At 36.1% G+C, this 19,682-nt stretch overlaps 1 protein-coding gene across 7 annotated transcripts in view; it reads left to right on the top strand.

Annotated features, from left to right (window-relative positions):
- Window positions 1-19,682, top strand: part of LCOR (ligand dependent nuclear receptor corepressor) — a 145,402-nt gene that overhangs the window by 104,150 nt on the left and 21,570 nt on the right. The window contains exon 8 of one of the 7 annotated variants that reach the window (XM_059169306.1): window positions 1,895-11,465. The exons of the other annotated variants lie outside the window; for them this stretch is intronic. Coding sequence (XP_059025289.1) covers window positions 1,895-2,864 — 970 coding nt within the window. The 3' untranslated portion in view covers window positions 2,865-11,465. Of the gene's footprint in view, window positions 1-1,894; window positions 11,466-19,682 lie in introns of those variants that run through there. 7 annotated transcript variants of the gene reach the window in all.

The following is a 19,682-nucleotide window of genomic DNA, read 5'->3' as shown; positions in this document are numbered from 1 at the left end:
TAGTGTAAGGATTGTCTAAATTCTCTCTGCATGTACATAGAAGCCATTTAGAAAAGTCAGGTGTTAATGAAGACATTTAAATACCATATTAGGAAGGATTTCCATAAAATTGTATTGTAACCAAAAATCAACTTCATATATGAAAAGTAACTTTGGTAAGTTAAATTAGTTAATATGTAGGTTTATTTAACTTTCAGAGTACCAACGTAGGAAAGTTACTTAGATGTTAAAGGAATATGTACACACTAAATGGCTAATCTTTTTCAACTTACTCTTAATCACCTTCAAATTGAAGAATTCCTTTACTGACTCCTAAAATGCTGCCTTTATTTTCTCTAAAATTCCATCATTTTTCTTTTTTCTCTCCTCCTCTATTCAGTCTAAAAGTAACTTACTGATTTAATGCAATTTGCATAGTTTACTAATTTTTTTTTCTTAAGCCCTTCTTTTCACTATAGTTTATATTAGATACAACTCATTATGGTCCCAAATCATTGGGTTCCGTTTATATATCAGAAAACTTGAATTGTGTGATTAAGGACACATGTAGGAGAATCCTAAGTGGTGTGCATAAATGAATCCCTTGCTTAAGATTTACTTTAAACTTGGCCACCAAGTTCCATGCATAATATGGTTGAAGTTGCTGTGGTTTACCCCTCTGAATGGAAAGTGTTTTTTGTGTGGTATGTTTTCTGGAAGACAAAAGCACCTATAAGACTGCCCATCTTTTAGTTGAATATTCATTGTTATCTTTATTATGTTATTTACTGATAACAGCACAAGAATCCCTGTAGACTTTTGGAGAACATAGCTGGTTTATTATTATTTCTTCAGAGTTCCACTTTTGTGCCTAGTAAATGTAATTATTACCCTTGGGCATGCTTTACCAGTCGCCAGTTTTATCATTGATAGTATTTATCTACTGCGAAAATGGAAACCTTATGTATTAACTTTGTGTAAGTAGTTGACTTTTTAAAATTATTTGAAAGCCATCCACTTAAAATTTCAAAATTGATGCTTAATATTTTAAGAAGAGACACTTTTAACTAAAGAAAACTGCTATAAATTGCTTGTATACCTCTGACAGTAATTACTTTGAGTAGAACTTAAGGAATAAAGTTTGGGGAAAATAAAGGGCAGTTTCTTTAAAGATTACTTCAAATGGAAAATTAGTGGTACTCGTGTCTGCAACTAACAGTGTTTTAAAATGAAGAAGTGTGGTAAGTTATAATGCGATAGGTATTTTTGTTTTGGTTTGGGTCCCCCCCCCTCCTTGGGGCTGGTAGCCATATTTTTTTTTCCCAAGCAAAATAAGCAATGTTATTTGAACATGTTTGGTTTTTGATAATGAACATCAACTTGTTTGTGGGATAAATGAGCAGTTATCTATGGGTTCCACCACTGTAAATGGTTCCAGTTTTATAGCTGGTTGTCATGAATGTTGAATATGTTGCATTAAAATAAATAATTTGGCTTACTCTTTTATTACTGTACTTGTTTAGTGGTAACGTCACATTGGTAACACAATTCTGTGTAGATCTTTGGAGACTTGATGATTACTTTGTAATTAATAATTAAGGTGCTATTTTCAGACAGTTGCGCGAAACTTTTTCTCCGAAAATTTGTGAACCCAACCAGAGACCAGCTGACAGGTTTAATTTTTCTTTGCCCAAAAAGCTCCTGGTTTTTTTTCTTTTTTCCTTTTTCTTTTTTTGTGAACAAGTTCTAAAACTAACTGCCGAGACAATTTTTTTTTTAATTTTAGAGAAAAATAAATAAATAACACAAAGTGATGTTACCCAAGCAAGGCCTTCTAATAAAGGAGTGGTCCCCTCACCCATCCCTCCCTACCTGTGCAAGTCCTGCTCACATCAGTTTCCTTCCATCCAATTAGGCGACCTGGGAGACCCAGCCAGTACCGCCCAGACGGACTTCGGAGTGGTGATGGGGTACCTCCAAGAAGCTTACAGGATGGAACCAGGGAAGGTTTTGGACACTCCACATCACTCAAAGTTCCATTGGCTCGATCCCTGCAGATTAGTGAAGAACTACTGAGCAGAAACCAATTGTCCACAGCTGCCAGCCTTGGGCCATCTGGATTACAGAATCATGGACAACACTTAATATTATCCAGGGAAGCCTCTTGGGCAAAACCACATTATGAGTTCAACCTCAGCCGTATGAAGTTCAGGGGAAATGGTGCACTCAGCAACATCAGTGACCTTCCTTTTCTTGCAGAAAACTCTGCCTTTCCAAAAATGGCACTTCAAGCAAAACAAGATGGAAAAAAGGATGCGAGCCATGCATCACCTGTAGATTTAAAGATACCACAAGTTCGAGGAATGGATCTTTCTTGGGAGTCTCGCACTGGTGATCAGTACAGCTATAGCTCTTTGGTAATGGGTTCACAAACGGAGAGCGCGCTTAGTAAAAAGTTAAGGGCTATTCTTCCAAAACAAAATAGAAAAAGCATGTTAGATGCTGGACCCGATTCTTGGGGCTCAGATGCTGAGCAGTCTACCTCTGGACAGCCATATCCCACATCGGATCAAGAAGGAGACCCTGGCTCCAAGCAGCCTCGGAAGAAAAGAGGGCGTTACAGACAGTACAACAGTGAGATACTGGAGGAAGCAATCTCAGTGGTTATGAGTGGAAAAATGAGTGTTTCCAAAGCTCAGAGTATTTATGGGATTCCCCACAGTACACTGGAGTACAAAGTAAAGGAGAGGCTGGGCACTTTGAAAAACCCTCCAAAGAAAAAGATGAAATTAATGAGGTCGGAGGGGCCAGATGTTTCTGTAAAGATTGAATTAGATCCCCAGGGAGAGGCAGCACAAAGTGCAAATGAATCAAAAAATGAGTAGGAATACTGTAGAGTGCCAATTACTGTACAAACTGGGTGAGCACTACTGCATTGTTCAGCTATCATTGCTTACACCTAACTTCATTCACTGTGACACTTGTTTCTTTGCAGAATTTGCATTGACTTGTGTATACAGAGGTGAAAGGTGCATTCTGAATGTTGCGTATTTTAAAATTTTCATGTGCAGTATGGCTCGGGATATTGTTTGGCCTTTTTGCATGTTTCTCTACAAAAGAGAATTGAGTTACCTCACAGAGAACAGATACATGGAAGTGGACTCCTTGCCTGTAGAGCCTGCATGCTTTTCTTTTTTTAAGTTATATTTGCCTTTATTTAAAAAAAAAAAAGAAAAGGAAAAAAGCCCCCTTTTAGAAACCACCTCTGTCATACTGGGAGCTTTATCATTACAAATTGGAAAGCCATCTTATAAAATCATTCATGTTACTCTTCTACGTTTCACCTAATTGAAGGATTAAACTAAAGAAAAAAGTCCTAGGAGCAATGAACCTTTGAATTAAAAAAAATCTGGTTATTCAGTGATACGTAATTATTTAGGTCAATTTACATTTTATGATTTTCTTCTATTAAATTTACTTAACAAACCAGCAATCTGTTTAGTGCTCACCCAGTAGGAGAGGAGGTGGAAAATGTGCACACACTACCTTCAGAAATGCTTCGGTTAATTACTTTGTAACACTACCTTTGCTGTAATTTTATTTGGTATTTTCTAAGGGTAGAATTTGGTCTCACCAACAAGTGAGGATATAGCCTTATCTCATGGAGGACGAGCTCCGTTCTTACTCAGGAGCAGTCAGGGTACATTACATAAAACAATAGAGGATGCCTCATTTTAACAAACTAAGTTTCTTTGTATTCTTAAAACCTTTTACAGATTTGATCATGTACTAACAACTGGATATCATGCAGCAACTAGTTTAAAATGTCAAGAATCTTTTTATTGGGAAAAGGGAGAAGTAAGGAAAGAAGTGTGTTTAAGTAATTATAATATTGCAAAAATGGTATCTAGATTTTTACAGCCTCAGTAGTCTGCCCAAATATCCACACGAATGAAGGATACATGTTTGTGGTGAGAGAAAAAAAGAACCCCAAGGTAACCTAATATGATTTAGGTTGCATTTCATATCTAATGATAGTTCAATCAGCAATTGAGCTCAGTAGAATTTCTTTTTTAATTAATCCAGATACTAGATCAGGGGGGAAGTGTTGTTTTTTAGTTTTTATTTAATTTGTTGCTTTCAACATTTCCCTCCCTCCCTTCCTCCCTTCCTTCCTTTTTGGCATCCTGTATTCTATCCCCTTCTTAACTTTTTCTGATATTTAGGTGATTTTTATGGTTGTTTAGCACACAGTTCAGGACTTTCCAGATCATGTTTATATAAGCACTCCTTGAAAAGCATCTAAACTTTTTTTGAGATGGGCTTTTCAAATTACAGTAATCAAATTCAGAATATTTATTTCCTATAATTTTTTGCCAGATAAAGCCCATGAAATTTAATTTTGCCTTGTGACCAAATTAAAATTACTTTTGGTACAAAAACAAAATCCACATCACATATACCCTATCTAATGTGCTGAGAAAGGTGGTCAGGCCCTTCTAAATGCTTAACCAAAATCAAACAAAAAGTCATTGGAGTTTTTGTGTAAAATAAAATAAGACTTGGAGTATTAAATTGAGGCTGATGATTTCAGATAGATACTAAGAGTTTGAAGAGAAGTAGGTCCAGATATTCCCAAGGCATAAATTCTTGCCTAGCAACTTTGGAGCAGTTAATTAGGTTAAGGATAGTTTTCCCTCCGCAGCCTATGTTTTCAAAGGTTAGGCACACCATTGCTGTTATTGAAATACATGCACTGCTCATTCTTGACATAGCCTGGGCTTGGGTTCCTCTTTTGGTTTGGTTATTTTGTGTAGCAGTTTAATCTGTGGATGACTGAGCCTGTTTTCTCTTAGCTTTCTAGTCTCAACAGAAAATGCAGCTTAGGTTCAGAGCAGTATATGACTCTGCAATATTTTCTAGCCTAGCTAGAAGTTGCAATAAAAATATTTTATGAAATAAATGGTTTTCATCTGCAGTTGAAGGAAGTTGTAGAAAGTTTGCTGAAAGCAAAGGGCTAAGCTTGTGAAGGAATGCCTCCTTTGTTCCACACTCAGTAATTTGACACACACAATTAATTGCAAACATGGTATCTTTTTGCCTGATGTTTGGGGTATTTGGTAGCCCAAATTGCTGCAGAAAGGTCCTTTGAGCAATTAATTTGTGCTTGCTTTTATCCCCTCTCAGAAAGGCATCATTAAAGGCCCATTTAAAAATCTGGCCCTAAAAGTTCAACTTTTGTAGTTTTACTGTTCAGAGAGGTTAAATCCTGTGTGGTAGTCTCTAAAGTGATGTATGAGTTGAGTTAATGTAAATTTTGTCATTGTAGTGTACATGGAGTGATCATTTTACTAACATAAATATTTTCTATGTGTGTTTCAGTGGATGACAATCGAGCAGCAGAAGAATGGTGTGCCTACCCTTTAATGCTGCAGTTTAAATAAGAGAACTTGTATTGTGTCATTTCAGATTGTAGGCTGAGACTTGTAAATAGTGAAAATTTGAGTACTTCTATTATTTGTTTTGGTTAGAAAGTGAATTTAAAAACAAACCAAACTCTAAACTTTCTCAGATTAAAAGTCCTGAGACCTGAAGATTGTAATATTCATGTCTGTGAAGCTTTTAAACATTACACTTGAGATCAGTCATGACTTGATATTCAGGTAAATTTTCTTTTCCAAGAAGCTTTTGAATAAGCATATTTCCTCCAAAGGTCGGTCGGTCTCTCTTTTTTTTTTTTTTTTTTTTTATTTCTTTTTTGAGTGTAGATTATTTTAAAGCACTAATTGCATTACATTGGTAACTGCAATATAAAATAGCCATTATTGTTTTGTGAAGCATGGTTGAAATTAGATAGTGGTCCCTTTTAAATTTCATGAGCCTCTCAGAAAAAAAAAAAAAAAAAAAAAACTTAAAAAAAAAAAACAGAAAGCTGCTGAATATTTCAAAAGATATATATTTTACCTTATTGTAGGTTTTGTAAAGTTAGTTGGTAATATTCAGGTGCACTTTTAATGTTAAATTTTGTGTTCAGAATTCCATTATACCATGTATTTCTTGGAGGTGGCTCATCACATGGCTGGCTGGCAGTCTTGGTGCCGCAGTGATCTTTCAATATTTGATTTTTCTCTTGATTTGCCACTGTTCTGTATTGGCACTTTCAGTGTAGATATTCTAGTTTGGGGACATCCTCATCAATGTGTAATAGAGATTGGTCTATTCGCATGCTTAATTTCTGCTAATCAGAGTTTTGCATGGCCCAAACAACAGTTGACCATTTTTATGGTATTGGAAGGTATAGTTCACAGCTGTCTTTGTCACAAAAGCCTTTTTTCCTCTCATTTTCCAGTAGGCAGATGATGACATTACTCACACTAATGTTAGGAGATAATGTGTTGAAAATCAGTTCTTGCGGGTTTGTTTGTTTGTTTGTTTTTAAATGAGAGAACATGGATATTATAGAGTAGATATGGCACTGTAAAGTCAAAAATACTTAATGATCCTGTGGAAGGATATCTGGTTTGTATTTTTATTGTTAGCTTTCTTATTTTTCAGAGAGTTGGGTCATGAAACTTGACAGTAATGTAATGTACTATATTACTAAGTTCAGTAGGCTTTCAAGTGACTCTGAACTATGTGATGAGCTATACACTTTTTTCTGCTCCCCAAATACCATGAAGGACAAGGTCTCTCTTTCAAGAAACATAATTTATATTTGTGTATAATACTTTTTAATACTAAGTTTGTTGTTACTCTGAAGTTTAGGTGTTGCTTGATAAACCTTTGCTGCAGCAGATCATGAATATGAGTAAGGCTTTGTGTGATAATAGGGGTCCTTATGTGAAGTTAATTACTATTCAGTTCTGGTGAGCAAGCTCAACAAGTGTGAAGTGTGTATTAGCTTTATGTGGTACACTTTTACTTTACAATATTGAAGTGCTTTTAGAACTCTGGTTATCTTATAAACCATTACCTCATCCAATTGGCATTTTCATTCCCCAACATTTTACCTGAGCTATATATATGAGCTATATGGGATCAGATAGTAAAACAATAAGGCACAATGAGACGTTTAGTTCCCAATTTTCTGGAGAGAACTCTAAATTAGACTAAAAATTACTACCTGCAAAGGCCCATATCATAACTACCTTTTGTCATTAGGCAGTACTTAGCAACCTTTGAGCTGCTAGTGAGCTGTGTGTTCTCCCCCTGCCCAAGTAAGCACATGGTGCAAGGCCTGGTTCTAAGCCTTTGTGATTCTCTTACACAATAGTGAAGAGTAATAGTGAAGCTTGGATTCATTTAGTTATTTTTACAAAACAAATTAATGAGTCAGCCCAGTGTCAGAACCTGAAACTATTTTGAGTAGTTATGGAGGATAAATGACTGGTGGGTGTCATTTTCTTTAACAGCTATTGTCCCTGTAGATTTAATTTTGAAACCATGTATTTTTTCTTTTGTAATTATTCTTTCTTTAAATGCTAGAGGTGGTTTTGTATGAGCCATCCTTTTCTATATATTCAGGTTGCTGTCATTGGTGGTAGAATATGACAATAGACTGAATTGCTCCACTTAATCTTTTATGGAAGACATTGAAAGTTATAGGTTAAATTTTGACCTTCATTGAAGATAACAAAAATTGTTTTCCTTGTTACCTTTCCATTGTAATTAGGTCTTCATTAATACTGTGGTCGGGCCAGAGTTATTAGAAACTTAATGGCTTTAGCCAAATGGTCCATTTAGGAGACTATTAAAGCTATATAGGGACTTAAAAAATTGATTGCTTTCCAACTCTGCTGAAAAGGAAAGACGTATAATTCTGGTACAAGGAATGCAGACCTCCAAAATCATCCTAGTTTTTTGTTTGTTTGTTTTTGTTTTTGATTCATTCTGTCCTGGAGACTTACAGGATTTGTGAACATGGTGACTGAAGGGAAAATCGAGGAAATTCTCTGCTTGTCCTCTCTCTTGTTCCCAGATAAACTCACAGTTGCCTTTTGAAAAAGCAGACATTAGCCCTGTAGCTGTGTGCCCTAAATGTTATGAAGGAGAATGGGGGGGGGGGGTTGGTAAGGAATAGGAGGGGAAAAGTATGTAGACTTGAGAAGAGGCTAAAGATTCTGTACTACGATACTAACATTGAGTCACAGGATAGATAATGTGGTGAAGTTGGGCCACCTTCATTTTGATAGAAAAATCTTTTAGATAGTTTGAAAATGAGAATCAAGGCTAATTAATGTTGATTTGACAATAAAACATGAGTTAATGAGTTAATTCTGCAACTATTTGGGGGGTAATTTTAAGGTTTCCAGTTCATTTAGAGCTGTATTGATAAACACTAAAAAACAAGCACTTTTAGTTAATCATCGATTTATTGGATGTAGCAAATATTATAATCATAATATTTAATCCTTATAGTTTGACTTTGGAAATGAACTATTTACCCCATCTTGAACTATCTTTGAACAGACTCAAGGTGATCTTTTCAACACTGGAAATGACCCTACACACATACCAAAAAAATCTAAAGCAGTAAGACGTATTTGAAGATCCATACCTCTTAGACTTTTTAGATTTGTCTTGGGAAAGAATATATGAACCTCTAACCAGTATTAGTGCAGTCTTGGGTTCCTTGTTCTGCATAATTGCACCCTTTCTCAGGTATGTCCTGAAAACATAAATTTTAAAATAATCTCTTTAGAGATTAGATTCTCAGTGGATAGTGTGTAAGGGGACTGGGGGAGGGGGGTGGGGGGTTGGCCACAGGACACTGACACAGTAGAGCAGGGATTTTTAACATTCAATAGCCAAATAGAATTTCAATCTAGAATATTTTTACCCCCTCAGAGTAAGTGAAAAAAAACATCTGTTATTTGGTAAATACCCGGTGCTACACTCCTAAAAGTCTTTTCTTTCATCCAGGTAACTTTTTTTTTCCTGCTTGGTGGAAGGGTATATAGTAAACTTTACTGTCACTAGGAAAGCACTTGTCCGAAATGTTTAAAGTACTAGAAAAGGGATAATTCAGCACTTTTTCTGTTACAACACTAAAGTCTTAATTTATCTTCAGAGTCTTAGGTACTGTAAGTTTAGCACGATTATTTAAAAATATAAAACATAACTACATTACACGGGGTCAGATCACATTTATATAAATAATTCTTATCTTATTAAAAAAAAAAAAGACAACTTTCTGTACCTTTCAAGCAATTCCAAATGATTGCCTCATGTTTCCCATTTCATTAAGCATTTCAGGCTTAAGAATTTGGAATTTGAGAGGAGGTGAGGGGAAAATTCCCCAACATGAAAAATTGTGTCAGAACATTTTAGAAAAATAAATCACTAGGAAAATGGGTAGGGATTCTCTCTCCCTTTAAGTCTTCAGGGAATGAGCAGTATTTAGAATCTTTGGCTGAAATTCAAGCCTTTTTACTGTGTAAATTTTTAATATTAATTCACTGACATGCTTTTTACATCAGAGGACTGAAAATGGATCTTAATGTTTTTAAGTTGTGGAAGGGTATATTTCTAAAATGAGGGGGGGATAATTAACTAGGTTAGTATACCAGCATTAGTAAGTTTAAGGAATTTTAGTATGTAATAGCAAAGTGTTTGATTAAAAGTCTAATCCTATATTGCTAGTCGAAATTAGTTACATTCTGATAATAGGAAAGATAATAGTCATTGGATATTGATATGCTGTGCTGTCGGAAAACCAGGCTAAGATAGAAACCTTTATCTGACTCCCACATGTTGCTTGTGCTGATGGGATGTATACTTTACAGCAGCTTATTGCTGCTTTGAGACGAAATGTATAAAATATACATTTGGAGTGTTTGCATATAATTCTTTATAACCTCCTCTTTAAACTGTCAGACATTGGTATTTTATCAGTCCACACTGTTAAATAAAACTAATGTTCTTAGGAATCCAGCTTGTACACACTGTTTAAAAACCCTCAGGGACAGTTTACACACTATTCTCACTCAATTCAGGTACTTTGATGCTATTCTTAAACCTAACAGTGACTTGTATTTTTCTGTTTTGCTTTTATTTCAACGTGCTGGTAGCACATCCTTGATGAATGTCAACTTAAAAACTCAGTTCAGGTATCCAGGTATAACTCAGCCAAACAGATTTTAAAGCTGCATATAACTCTCCAGCACACGGTGCCTCACACTCTTATAGTGGCATTCTATATATTCAGTTATTACTACTGAGCAGATAATGTGGGGGTTCCTGTTAACAGTGTATTTAAGAAACAAAATGTGCATAAGCGTATAACCAGCACACGTATAAAACACACACACACACACACACACACACACACAGAAATATGTTTTTAAATGCCACTAATAGCCAGCACAATTAAATGACATTCCTTGCTGCTTCTGTAAACTGTAACAGATGCGGTTACTCCTCGATGTGGCTCTTGCTTCTTCACCACACTACTACTAAATTCAAGCACTGGTCCTTGGGTGTCTGACCTCTACATTCTAGTTTATGCAATGTCTTTAGAAAATTCTGTGCACTGGCCACTGTGATGGAACCATTGGGCCAGTAGTGCTCTGAGTTTATTAGTAGTGATTCTGCCAAAGTTGGTGTTGTAACATGAGTATGTAAATGTCAAAAAATTAGCAGAGGTCTAGGTCTGCATATCAGCAGACAATTTTGTCAGTATGTTTTGTAGCCTTGAAGTCCTCGGTGACAAGTTTTTAATGATGTGAAGTTCTAATTTCAGTGTTTTAGCCTTTGCATCTTTACTGTTAAGACTTGTCTCCTAGAGGTCTTTTTTCTTTAATGACTCCATTTGTTTTCTACAGTACTATCTGTGGTTAACAAAATAGATTATTCCTCTGCTTTAATATTTGATATCTTACATCTAAAAGGAACTCTCCATATATAAAACCCATAGCCTTTGAAGATAATGGAAAATGGCATCTTTCAGATTTCTAGAAGTTCAAGTGTCATGCGACAAAACAGGAACCCCCTTTACTCTTATGGACCTCATTTCAATATACTGTTTACAGTTTGACGGAATTGTATAATTTAATATTTCTCTTGTACTGTAGTTTATATTTATTTACAGATTTTTTTTGTACTGTGTGATTTGAACTTTTTGTTTCTTGCTATGATCAATGTTTATGTAGTAGAGCACTTATGATCACAAATTAAGTTTTTTGGTTTGATTGCACTACATTAAATTTTTTAATGCAGTTCTGATTTTTGACTGGACTAAAATAAGCTGTGTCTTAATGTATGTGATGAGTACTTAAAACTTTAATCCATGTGGTCCCCTTTTTTTTGCATTGTATGTCAGAAGCGCTAGTTCTTTCGTGCATGTGTAAGATTTAATGGTTCCATTGTATTATTTGACCATGACATTTTGGAGAAACATTCCCAGCTGTAATGTTGTGTATGGTAGTTCTCACTGGATGCTAGACTTTTCAAAACCACTATTCTTCTAATAAATTTTGTTGTGAAAAGCTGTTTTAAAAGCTTGGTTTCTACTTCTTAAGATTTCAGTGCATTTTTTAAAAATCCACAGAAGGGGTGAGATTTCTGGGTGTATTGTAAATGTATGTGGTAATCGACATTGGTAATTTTTTAATGGTGAAGTCTCTCCAGATGACCTCTTAGATAACTAGAAGTTGCTGTTTTCAAATTGTGCTTCAGTATTTGGGTGCCACACTGCCTTATAACCCTGTGCCTTTACTAATTTGGTGCTCTCTACCTCGGTTTTCCTTGTTTGCATTATCCTCTTTAAAAAGTTTTTTTTAGCTAGACAAGATATGTATTGATATTTTCGTAATACCTGTTTGCTGGGCTTATGTAATTATTTTCTGAAAAATCATAATTTCCACAGAGTAAAACTTTAAGCTTAGTTGCTTGCTAAAATAATGACTTACTGAGTTTTGTTTGCTCTTTTCTTGAAGCACAGATATGAAAGCAACACTGTCAAGTAGTTGAGGTTATTATAGTTGTTCTGATTCTTGGGAAGGTACTGGCATTTTCTTTTACCTGGACAAATAAAGAGCAGCCTATATGTTGCTCAATTGTGGTTTTTAGAAACTAGGTATATAAAGAAGTTTTGGATTATAAAGTGATTCCTGTTGAAAAGTGGTAAGGGGAATAGCTGAATTACGGTGATAAAGATTAGAAATGGTTTAGCAAAGTATTAGAGGAAGCTTTTTCAAACTTTTGATGTATGTAATTAATTGATAGATGTGTAATTAGTGTTCATTGAAGTGATTTCTGATCATTTCTAATGGCATTTTATATTAAAAAGTGAGGCTGTTGTTGGTAGTTGCTCCAGATTATCTTTTAGTTAGTATTTTTGTCTCATTTCTTTGGCTATCTATTTATGCCTTTGGTTCAGTGTTTATAATTTTGGAAATTTTGTTGGTACTGTAGGCTTGTTAATTGGCTTCCTTTGTTCCCCCTTATTCAGTCATGCCATGTGTTCATAGAACATTTTTCTGGAAACCTAATTATTGCTACTTTGTAAATTTCAAAGCTATAATTACTTGTTCTTGCCATTAATCCATTCTAAACTGGTGGCCGGATCAATATAGTAGGTTTATAATTTGGCATCTCATAAATAATTCATTTTAATGGTCCGTTTTTGAATTGATACTTATTTTCCAGTTATTATAACTTTAAAAAGGACTTACTCCTGCTAATCCAGAATTTTCTTCTCTGATTTTGTTGATACTTTGGAATTAATCCAAAGACTTTCTGTGTTAACAAGGTGTCAAAGTCAGGGAAATTGCATAAGGGAAATGGAGTGAGAAAATGGAAAATGGGTTAGCTTTCTGCCATTTCTCGAGTTGTATAGTTCTTGGAGTTTCCTCAAGAACTGCCCCTTTCTCTCACCATTCACTTGTATTGAAATGTAAAAACATACCTACATCATTTGGTGGTAGATTTTGTTGCTGAAAAGAGTGCAAAATCTTTTTTTCTTAATAGAATTTACTAAGTAGTGCGGTAGATAATGAATGGTTCTTGTATTCTGAGTGTACACGTCATCATCTGCTTCTACTGGTAAGCATTTAGCACAGGATTTTATTAATCCTATTCAATTTACAAGTTATTGGACTTTTTGCTGTTTTTGGAGGAAATGATGTATCAAGCTAGAAATGTACCAAGCTGTATTTACAATTGAAGTAGAAAGGCTTTTTTCAGACATTAGTGGAAAAGAAGTGTTCTAGAAGAATAGTTAATAGTTCAAGTCATGATTTGGTTGGAGTGCAGCTTGGAAGGAATGAATCTGGGAAGTCAGCAAAAATATATATAAAACTCAAAAGGATTAAGTCTTGAATCTGAAGCTTTTTTTATAGGCATGTAAAAACACTATTGTTTATTGACTAGTAGTTTCAAGATGTTAATTATACTCTTGGCCAGCCTTATTTAATCAGCAGTGTGGAGCCATAAGGGATTATTTGGTACTTTAAAATTCTGTCAAGTTGATTTTCTAGCTAGATCACTCATGTTTTCATCTGGAAAATCATAGTAGCAGCCTGAATGCCATTTAGGCCTCATTTCACCCCTGAGTCTATTAAATGCAATCTCCTATTAAATGTGAAACAAATACACTATAACTGTATCTGTTCTAACATTGGGAAATAAAGTAGGAAGCCTTTATTGAATAATAAGGTATAAACCTTAGGTCTCCCCTTTGCATTGTAGCATTTTCTAAAGGAAAAACAAATAGATTTGGGTCTCATTTTTTAGTTGGCTTTTATATAAAACAAGTCTGCTTTTTAAAGTTTTTATTATGAACTGTATGAATGTGATGATACTTCTCTAAAAATTATAAGGTATGTTAATTTTAAAGTATGTTATTTATAATGTCTATTTCAGTTGTGTGCAGGCTAGTTCTGTCTTTAATGTTGGAGCAACAAAGAGTCTTGGGTGGATCACTGGATGGAATGAGTCTCAGTTAAGAATGCAGATGCCTGGGTGGCTTAGTGGGTTAAAGCCTCTGCCTTTGGCTCAGGTCATGATCCCGGGATCCTGGGATCGAGCCCTGTGTAGGGCTCTCTGCTCAGCAGGAAGCCTGCTTCCCTTCCTCTCTCCCCTCCTCTCTCTCTGCCTGCCTCTCTGCCTACATGTGATCTCTGTCAAATCAATAAATAAATAATCTTAAAAAAAAAAAAAGAATGCAGATGCCTGGGTCCTATATCAGATCCACTGAATCAGTTTATAAGCGTGAGGCCTGTACATGCTGTATATTTTCAAAATGTAACAGGAGGTTTTTTGTTTTGTTTTGTTTTTCTTTTTTCTTTTCATATTTTTAAAGTTTATTCAGTAGATCTTTTTCTAGTTGTAGCAGAGACATAAAATTTACCATCTCAACCATTTTTAAGTATCCAGTTCAGTAATGCTAGGTATATTCACATTGTTTTAACCACAGGGACTTCTGATTAGCTCCCCCTTATTGATTAAATACTGTCCCATTCTAATCTTTCATTTTTTAATATGAAAAACATGGAATGTGAGGAGTTTAAGGGACTCCTGACATAGTATGAGTTTTCCTTTAATACTCATGATTCCAAGCCATTATACTTACCTCTGTACCACTTTGGCACTCATGATTCAAACTTAGAATGAGAGGTTTAATATAATAATTTTCTTTTATGTTCACTTATAACTTCATTAAATCTATCTTATGAAATTACCAGTTAAGAAATTATATTAGAAGCTTATAAACTTTATTGTTAAATAGAAGTTGGGGTTGTTGTAGAGGAAATGAATCTTGAAGAGTAGGTAAGGCATAGAGAGGAGAGGAGAGACTATCCCAGGTTTAAGAGACAGAATTTGGGGGCACCTGGGTGGCTGAGTGGGTTAAGTCTCTGCCTTCAGCTCAGGTCATGATCCCAGGGTCCTGGGATCGAGCCCTGCATTGGGCTCTCTGCTCAGTGGGGAGCCTGCTTCCCCCTCTCTCTCTGCCTGCCTCTCTGCCGACTTGTGATCGCTCCCTGTCAAATAAATAAATAATATTTTAAAAAATAAAAATAAAGACGTAAAAAAAAAAAGAGAATTTGATGGGTCTCGTTTAAAATCCCAGCCCTTCTGGGGCGCCTGGGTGGCTCAGTAGGTTAAAGCCTCTGCCTTTGGCTCAGGTCATGATCTCAGCGTCCTGGGCTCGAGCCCCTAGTCGGGCTCTCAGCTCAGCAGGGAGCCTGCTTCCTTCTCTCTCTGCCTGCCACTCAGCCTACTTGTGATCTCTGTCTGTCAAATAAACAAATAAATAACTCTTAAAAAAAAAAAAAAAACCAGCCCTTCTAATTTCTTTGTACGTGATCTTGAGCAAGTTATTGAAACTTTCTGAGCCTGGGTTTCTTACCTGTAAAAGGAAGCTTATACCCACCTGCCTCAGAGATTTGCTGTGAGGCTCAAATGAGATTCTGTATGTAAAGATACTTAGTGCTGTGCTGGGCTCTTTGCAGATATTCAAAAAATGACAGGAGTGAAAGCATCTGGCAAGAGTTAATTTAGTGTGAGGTATAGGGAAGGTGAGAAAATCAGATTGAAAGTTGTAGAGGGAGTCATTTGTTTTGATTAGAACTTTGGAAGAGGCAGGTGAGTTTGTATTAGGGACACTGCAGTCAGAGACCTAAAAGCGTTGGAACTGTGATTAAAACCTGGAATGCTGCTTTTCTGCATTTCTTGGTCCTGTTCCACAGGTGTATTACCAAACTATTAGTCATTCTTTGTTTCTTTTCAAAGACTACACTAATAGTTGTTTAGAAAGTAGAAGATGTTTAAGATTAAAAATTACAAAGTTGGGTGGAATTCATCTGCATTTCTGTTGCACACTGGGTTTTTTGTATAGTCAAGGTTGAAGTTTTACGTGCTTTGAAGACTTCTCTTTTTACGTGGTGGTAGTTTGAATAACAAAATATAAGAGCCAAGTGTGAGAGTGGTCATGTGTGCATGCATGTGTTTAATCACCAGACCATTCGTTTTCCAGTGAAAGAATTTGGGGACTCTTCTGCCAGTGATTTAGTGATTTTAGCTATACTCTTATCGAGGTTCTGAGCATTTCAAACAGATCATAGCCAGCACAGTTTAGAGGTGTTCATTCCAGCATCTATTAAATCGACTAGAAACATTTTGCTAGGAGAACCTGGCAGTGTAGCATTAGCTAGATAAAGATGAATTAAGAAGAAAATAACCAGGATAGCAGATTCTTATGAGGTGCTAGGAATTGGTAAGTCTTTGTAGACCAGTTTTTCAAACTAGATCAACCAGTTGCAACCCTTAGTTGTAAACTGCTTAGTGGGGCCTAACCAACATTTTAAAAAGAAAAGAGAAAAAGCACATAGCATGTAATAAGGATAAATACTGTTTCATTGAAATGTGTGTGTCATCATAGATAATGCAAACTGAGATGTGTACTTTGTCACTTTGTAAAAGATATTTCTTGTTCTGGTTTGCAGTCAAAGCTCTAATGTAAACCATACCTTTTCATCCCAGTTATTCTGGTACCTTGGAGAGCATGCTAGCAACCTCCTATGTGCCTTCAGTTAAGAACCTACACCTTTTACTGTCTGATCTTCAAAACTCCCTTCTTCCTTTCCCTGCCTCATTGATTTGAATTCATGTTCATTGGAAGATTATTCTTTTTTCCTATGTTGTTATATGTTCCCTTGAAAAATGTCTTAGGGAAATTATTTTCACTACATAGTAATTTATTTGGTTAGGTTATTTATTGCTTACTTACACCTGAAATTATCTGAGTCCCATGTGTTAGGCAGTGAAGCTGTTGAATTAAAAAGGACAAAGTCCTGTCCTGTACCTAGAGAAGGTTCAGAAACTAGTGGCGAAGATAGCCTTGTCAGCCATAATGCTACAACGCCACATAAGTGCTATTTAATAAAAGGTAGAAACAAACCATGGGAGTAGAGTAAGAAATTCTGACACAGCCCCCAGGGAGAAGGTGCTAAGGAGGATGGAGTATGAGCAGTGGGAAGTTGACAGGTTTTATGGGTTTTATGCACACACACACACAACACACACACACACACACCCAAAAAAGGTAAAATCGGGTGCACGGGTGGCTCAGTCAATTAAGTGCCTGACTCTTGATCTAAGATCAGGTCTTGATCTGAGGGTCATGAGTAACAGACCCTGTTTTGGGCTCCACGCTGGGCATTGAGCCTACTTTATTTTTTACTTTTTAAAAAGGTTTTTATTTATTTGACAGAGAGATGGCAAGTAGGCAGAGAGGCAGGCAGAGAGAGGAAGAAGCAGGCTCTAAGCTGAAAGCAGAGGCTTTAGCCCACTGAGCCCAGGCACCCCCGGAGCCTACTTTAAAAAAAAAGAAAAGTTAAGATCGCATTTGGACTTTAAGAAGATGGCAGTTGGGTAATGTGAAGCAAACTCTAAAATGAGGAGAAACTAGTGGCAGAGAGCTTAAAATACAGTATTCCCCAAGGAAAGTTGGGTCTGTTTAGTTGAGCTGGATAGTGATGGGAAGCAAGAGGAAACAGGGAAACTTAGGATAGGGAGTGAGGTAAAATACCTAAGTTGAGTATGTTGTATGTGTGTGTACATTTAGTTACATTTTGTCTTCAAGTTCCTGAGCAAAGACTTGAATCTACAGATGATTCCTGAGCAAAGACTTGAATATACAGATGATTCTGCTTTAGTTCATCCCACTCCAGCACATCTCCCAACTTAGACTTGAGTTTCCAGAGAGGTGGAGTGGAGAATGATGTAAAGGACTTAATTCCAGGACTGGATCCCAGAATGGTAGATCCAAAAATGCTTTGCTTATCCCTGTACTTTAAATTTTTAAATATTTTACCTCCTCTAATATTCACCTCATGAATTAAGTGACATTAAATTAAGAATCCCTTTTTAAGGTTTTAAAGTGATCTAGTCTTCAAGTGATTACAGTTAATTAGGAATGCCTTCATGATTTACTATATGACAAAAGTAGAATTTTCCACTTTTAAGGCTTACACTGCAGATTTGTATGGTTTCGAGAGTGGAGATTAAGAACCTCAAGAGAACATGAGAAAAGTTAGGATCTAGAAGATCCCCTAACAATCACGAAACTTCAGGATACTATCAAATATTTATCTGCTGCTTATTATAATCTGCTAGTCTCCCACTTCCTTTCACCCAAAAAGAAAGAGAGTATCTGTCAAAAACATACCACCCTGTTTCTGGAGAGGAAAAAACATTTTTGTTGCTGGGATCTGTCATGTGAGCTGTTAAGTGTCCTCTTGTTTGTTTCTGTGTCAGCCCCCCATGCCTCCTTTAAAGCCCCTTGTCCATACACACTGCCTTGCAAAGTGGTGGTATGGGTATTGAGTTGATGGTTGTTGTTACCACTCTTACTACAGAGGAAATACACCCCCTCCTAATGGAGTCTTGTCTGGGTGCCAGGGAAGCCATACACAGTTCTTGGCTTCTCCTGGGCCTTGACAAATGTTTCTTTCCCCTTGTCCAATGATGAGGGGATTTGAAAGAGCCCCACAATACAGTTTATTTCCTCTCATGTGGGGAATGAGCACCTGGTTTCTGCATAAGCAGTGGCATTTTTCTAGTCCCATCATTGTCCTGGTCATTTAAACTGGGAATGAAAGGGCAGTTTTCCCCCAAAAAGCAACGTAGATTTTAATCCTCTGACTAAAATCAAAAAGAGAAATAGGTCAGTCAGCTGGCTTGTCACGAGCTCTCATGTAATCCTGACCTCCTAAAATGTCAGTTAGGCTTTTACTATCTCTCTCCACTCTAGCTTTATAACTCAGGCCAGTGATAACACTTTTTTTTGTTTTCAGTTCAAAGTAGCCTGAGACAGAGGTCTGTCTGTCCTCTTGATCTGAAATTATTATATTATTTCCTAAAGTCTATTTTAAAAGTGTTTTCTAAGAATTCTTAAAGTACTCATTAGATGAGTAATTTAGGTTAATGCTCTCACCAAACCAGTATTTAGCAATATCAGTTAGGGATATTTCTTCCCTCACTTCCAGGAACTATCACTTTTTAATTTATGTCCTCCAGTCCAAAATCCTGTGTCTTTCATAGCCTATGAACCTTCCCTCCTTTTATGTAAATTAACATCGAGAGTTCATGTATTTGATCTTAAATGCATAGTCTTTCCTGAGATGATAAAAACAAAATCAATCTGGTAGAAAAAAAAAAAAAAACTATCAGCTATAAATGGTTTGGCAGAAACATCTGTGAACTCATTATATTCCTAGAAAGGAGACAAAGGCATTGGACTGTGGTGCTTATGACCCCTTGTTCTGACTTCTATTCACCAAGTAACCTTTTGATTATATTTTGGCTACCGGGGTACATTTGCCTATAGGGTGACAATATGTTAAATAAGAATTTCCTTTGTATTTATATTTTTATTGTAATTTAAGAAATTTGACAATTTGGTTAAGTTGAAAAGAAATAGGAGCTACAAGCCTTAAAAGGCTTCTATCCTCTTGAGATCTACTCTGAATAATAGACTTTTATCATAGGTATTAAGCCCAAGATACAGAAAGACTAGCATATTATGGCTTCATGCTCGGTAAGCAGCCCCTGATGCATTTCTCCTTTCCCCCAGTTTAGATTATTCATAGTTTTTGGAATCTTTGTTCTGCCCTGCTTCTAGTAAACTTGGCTAGGAACACAGTAGACTTAGAAAGCTCTTACTAAGGGATTGCATGTCTTGTTTTAGACCAGTAGTTCTT

Source organism: Mustela lutreola, chromosome 4, assembly GCF_030435805.1.
Source record: "Mustela lutreola isolate mMusLut2 chromosome 4, mMusLut2.pri, whole genome shotgun sequence".
In the NCBI taxonomy this organism is placed as follows: Eukaryota; Metazoa; Chordata; class Mammalia; order Carnivora; family Mustelidae; genus Mustela; species Mustela lutreola.
Note: the sequence above shows the minus strand (reverse complement) of the source record. Positions and strands in the feature narration are given on the sequence as shown.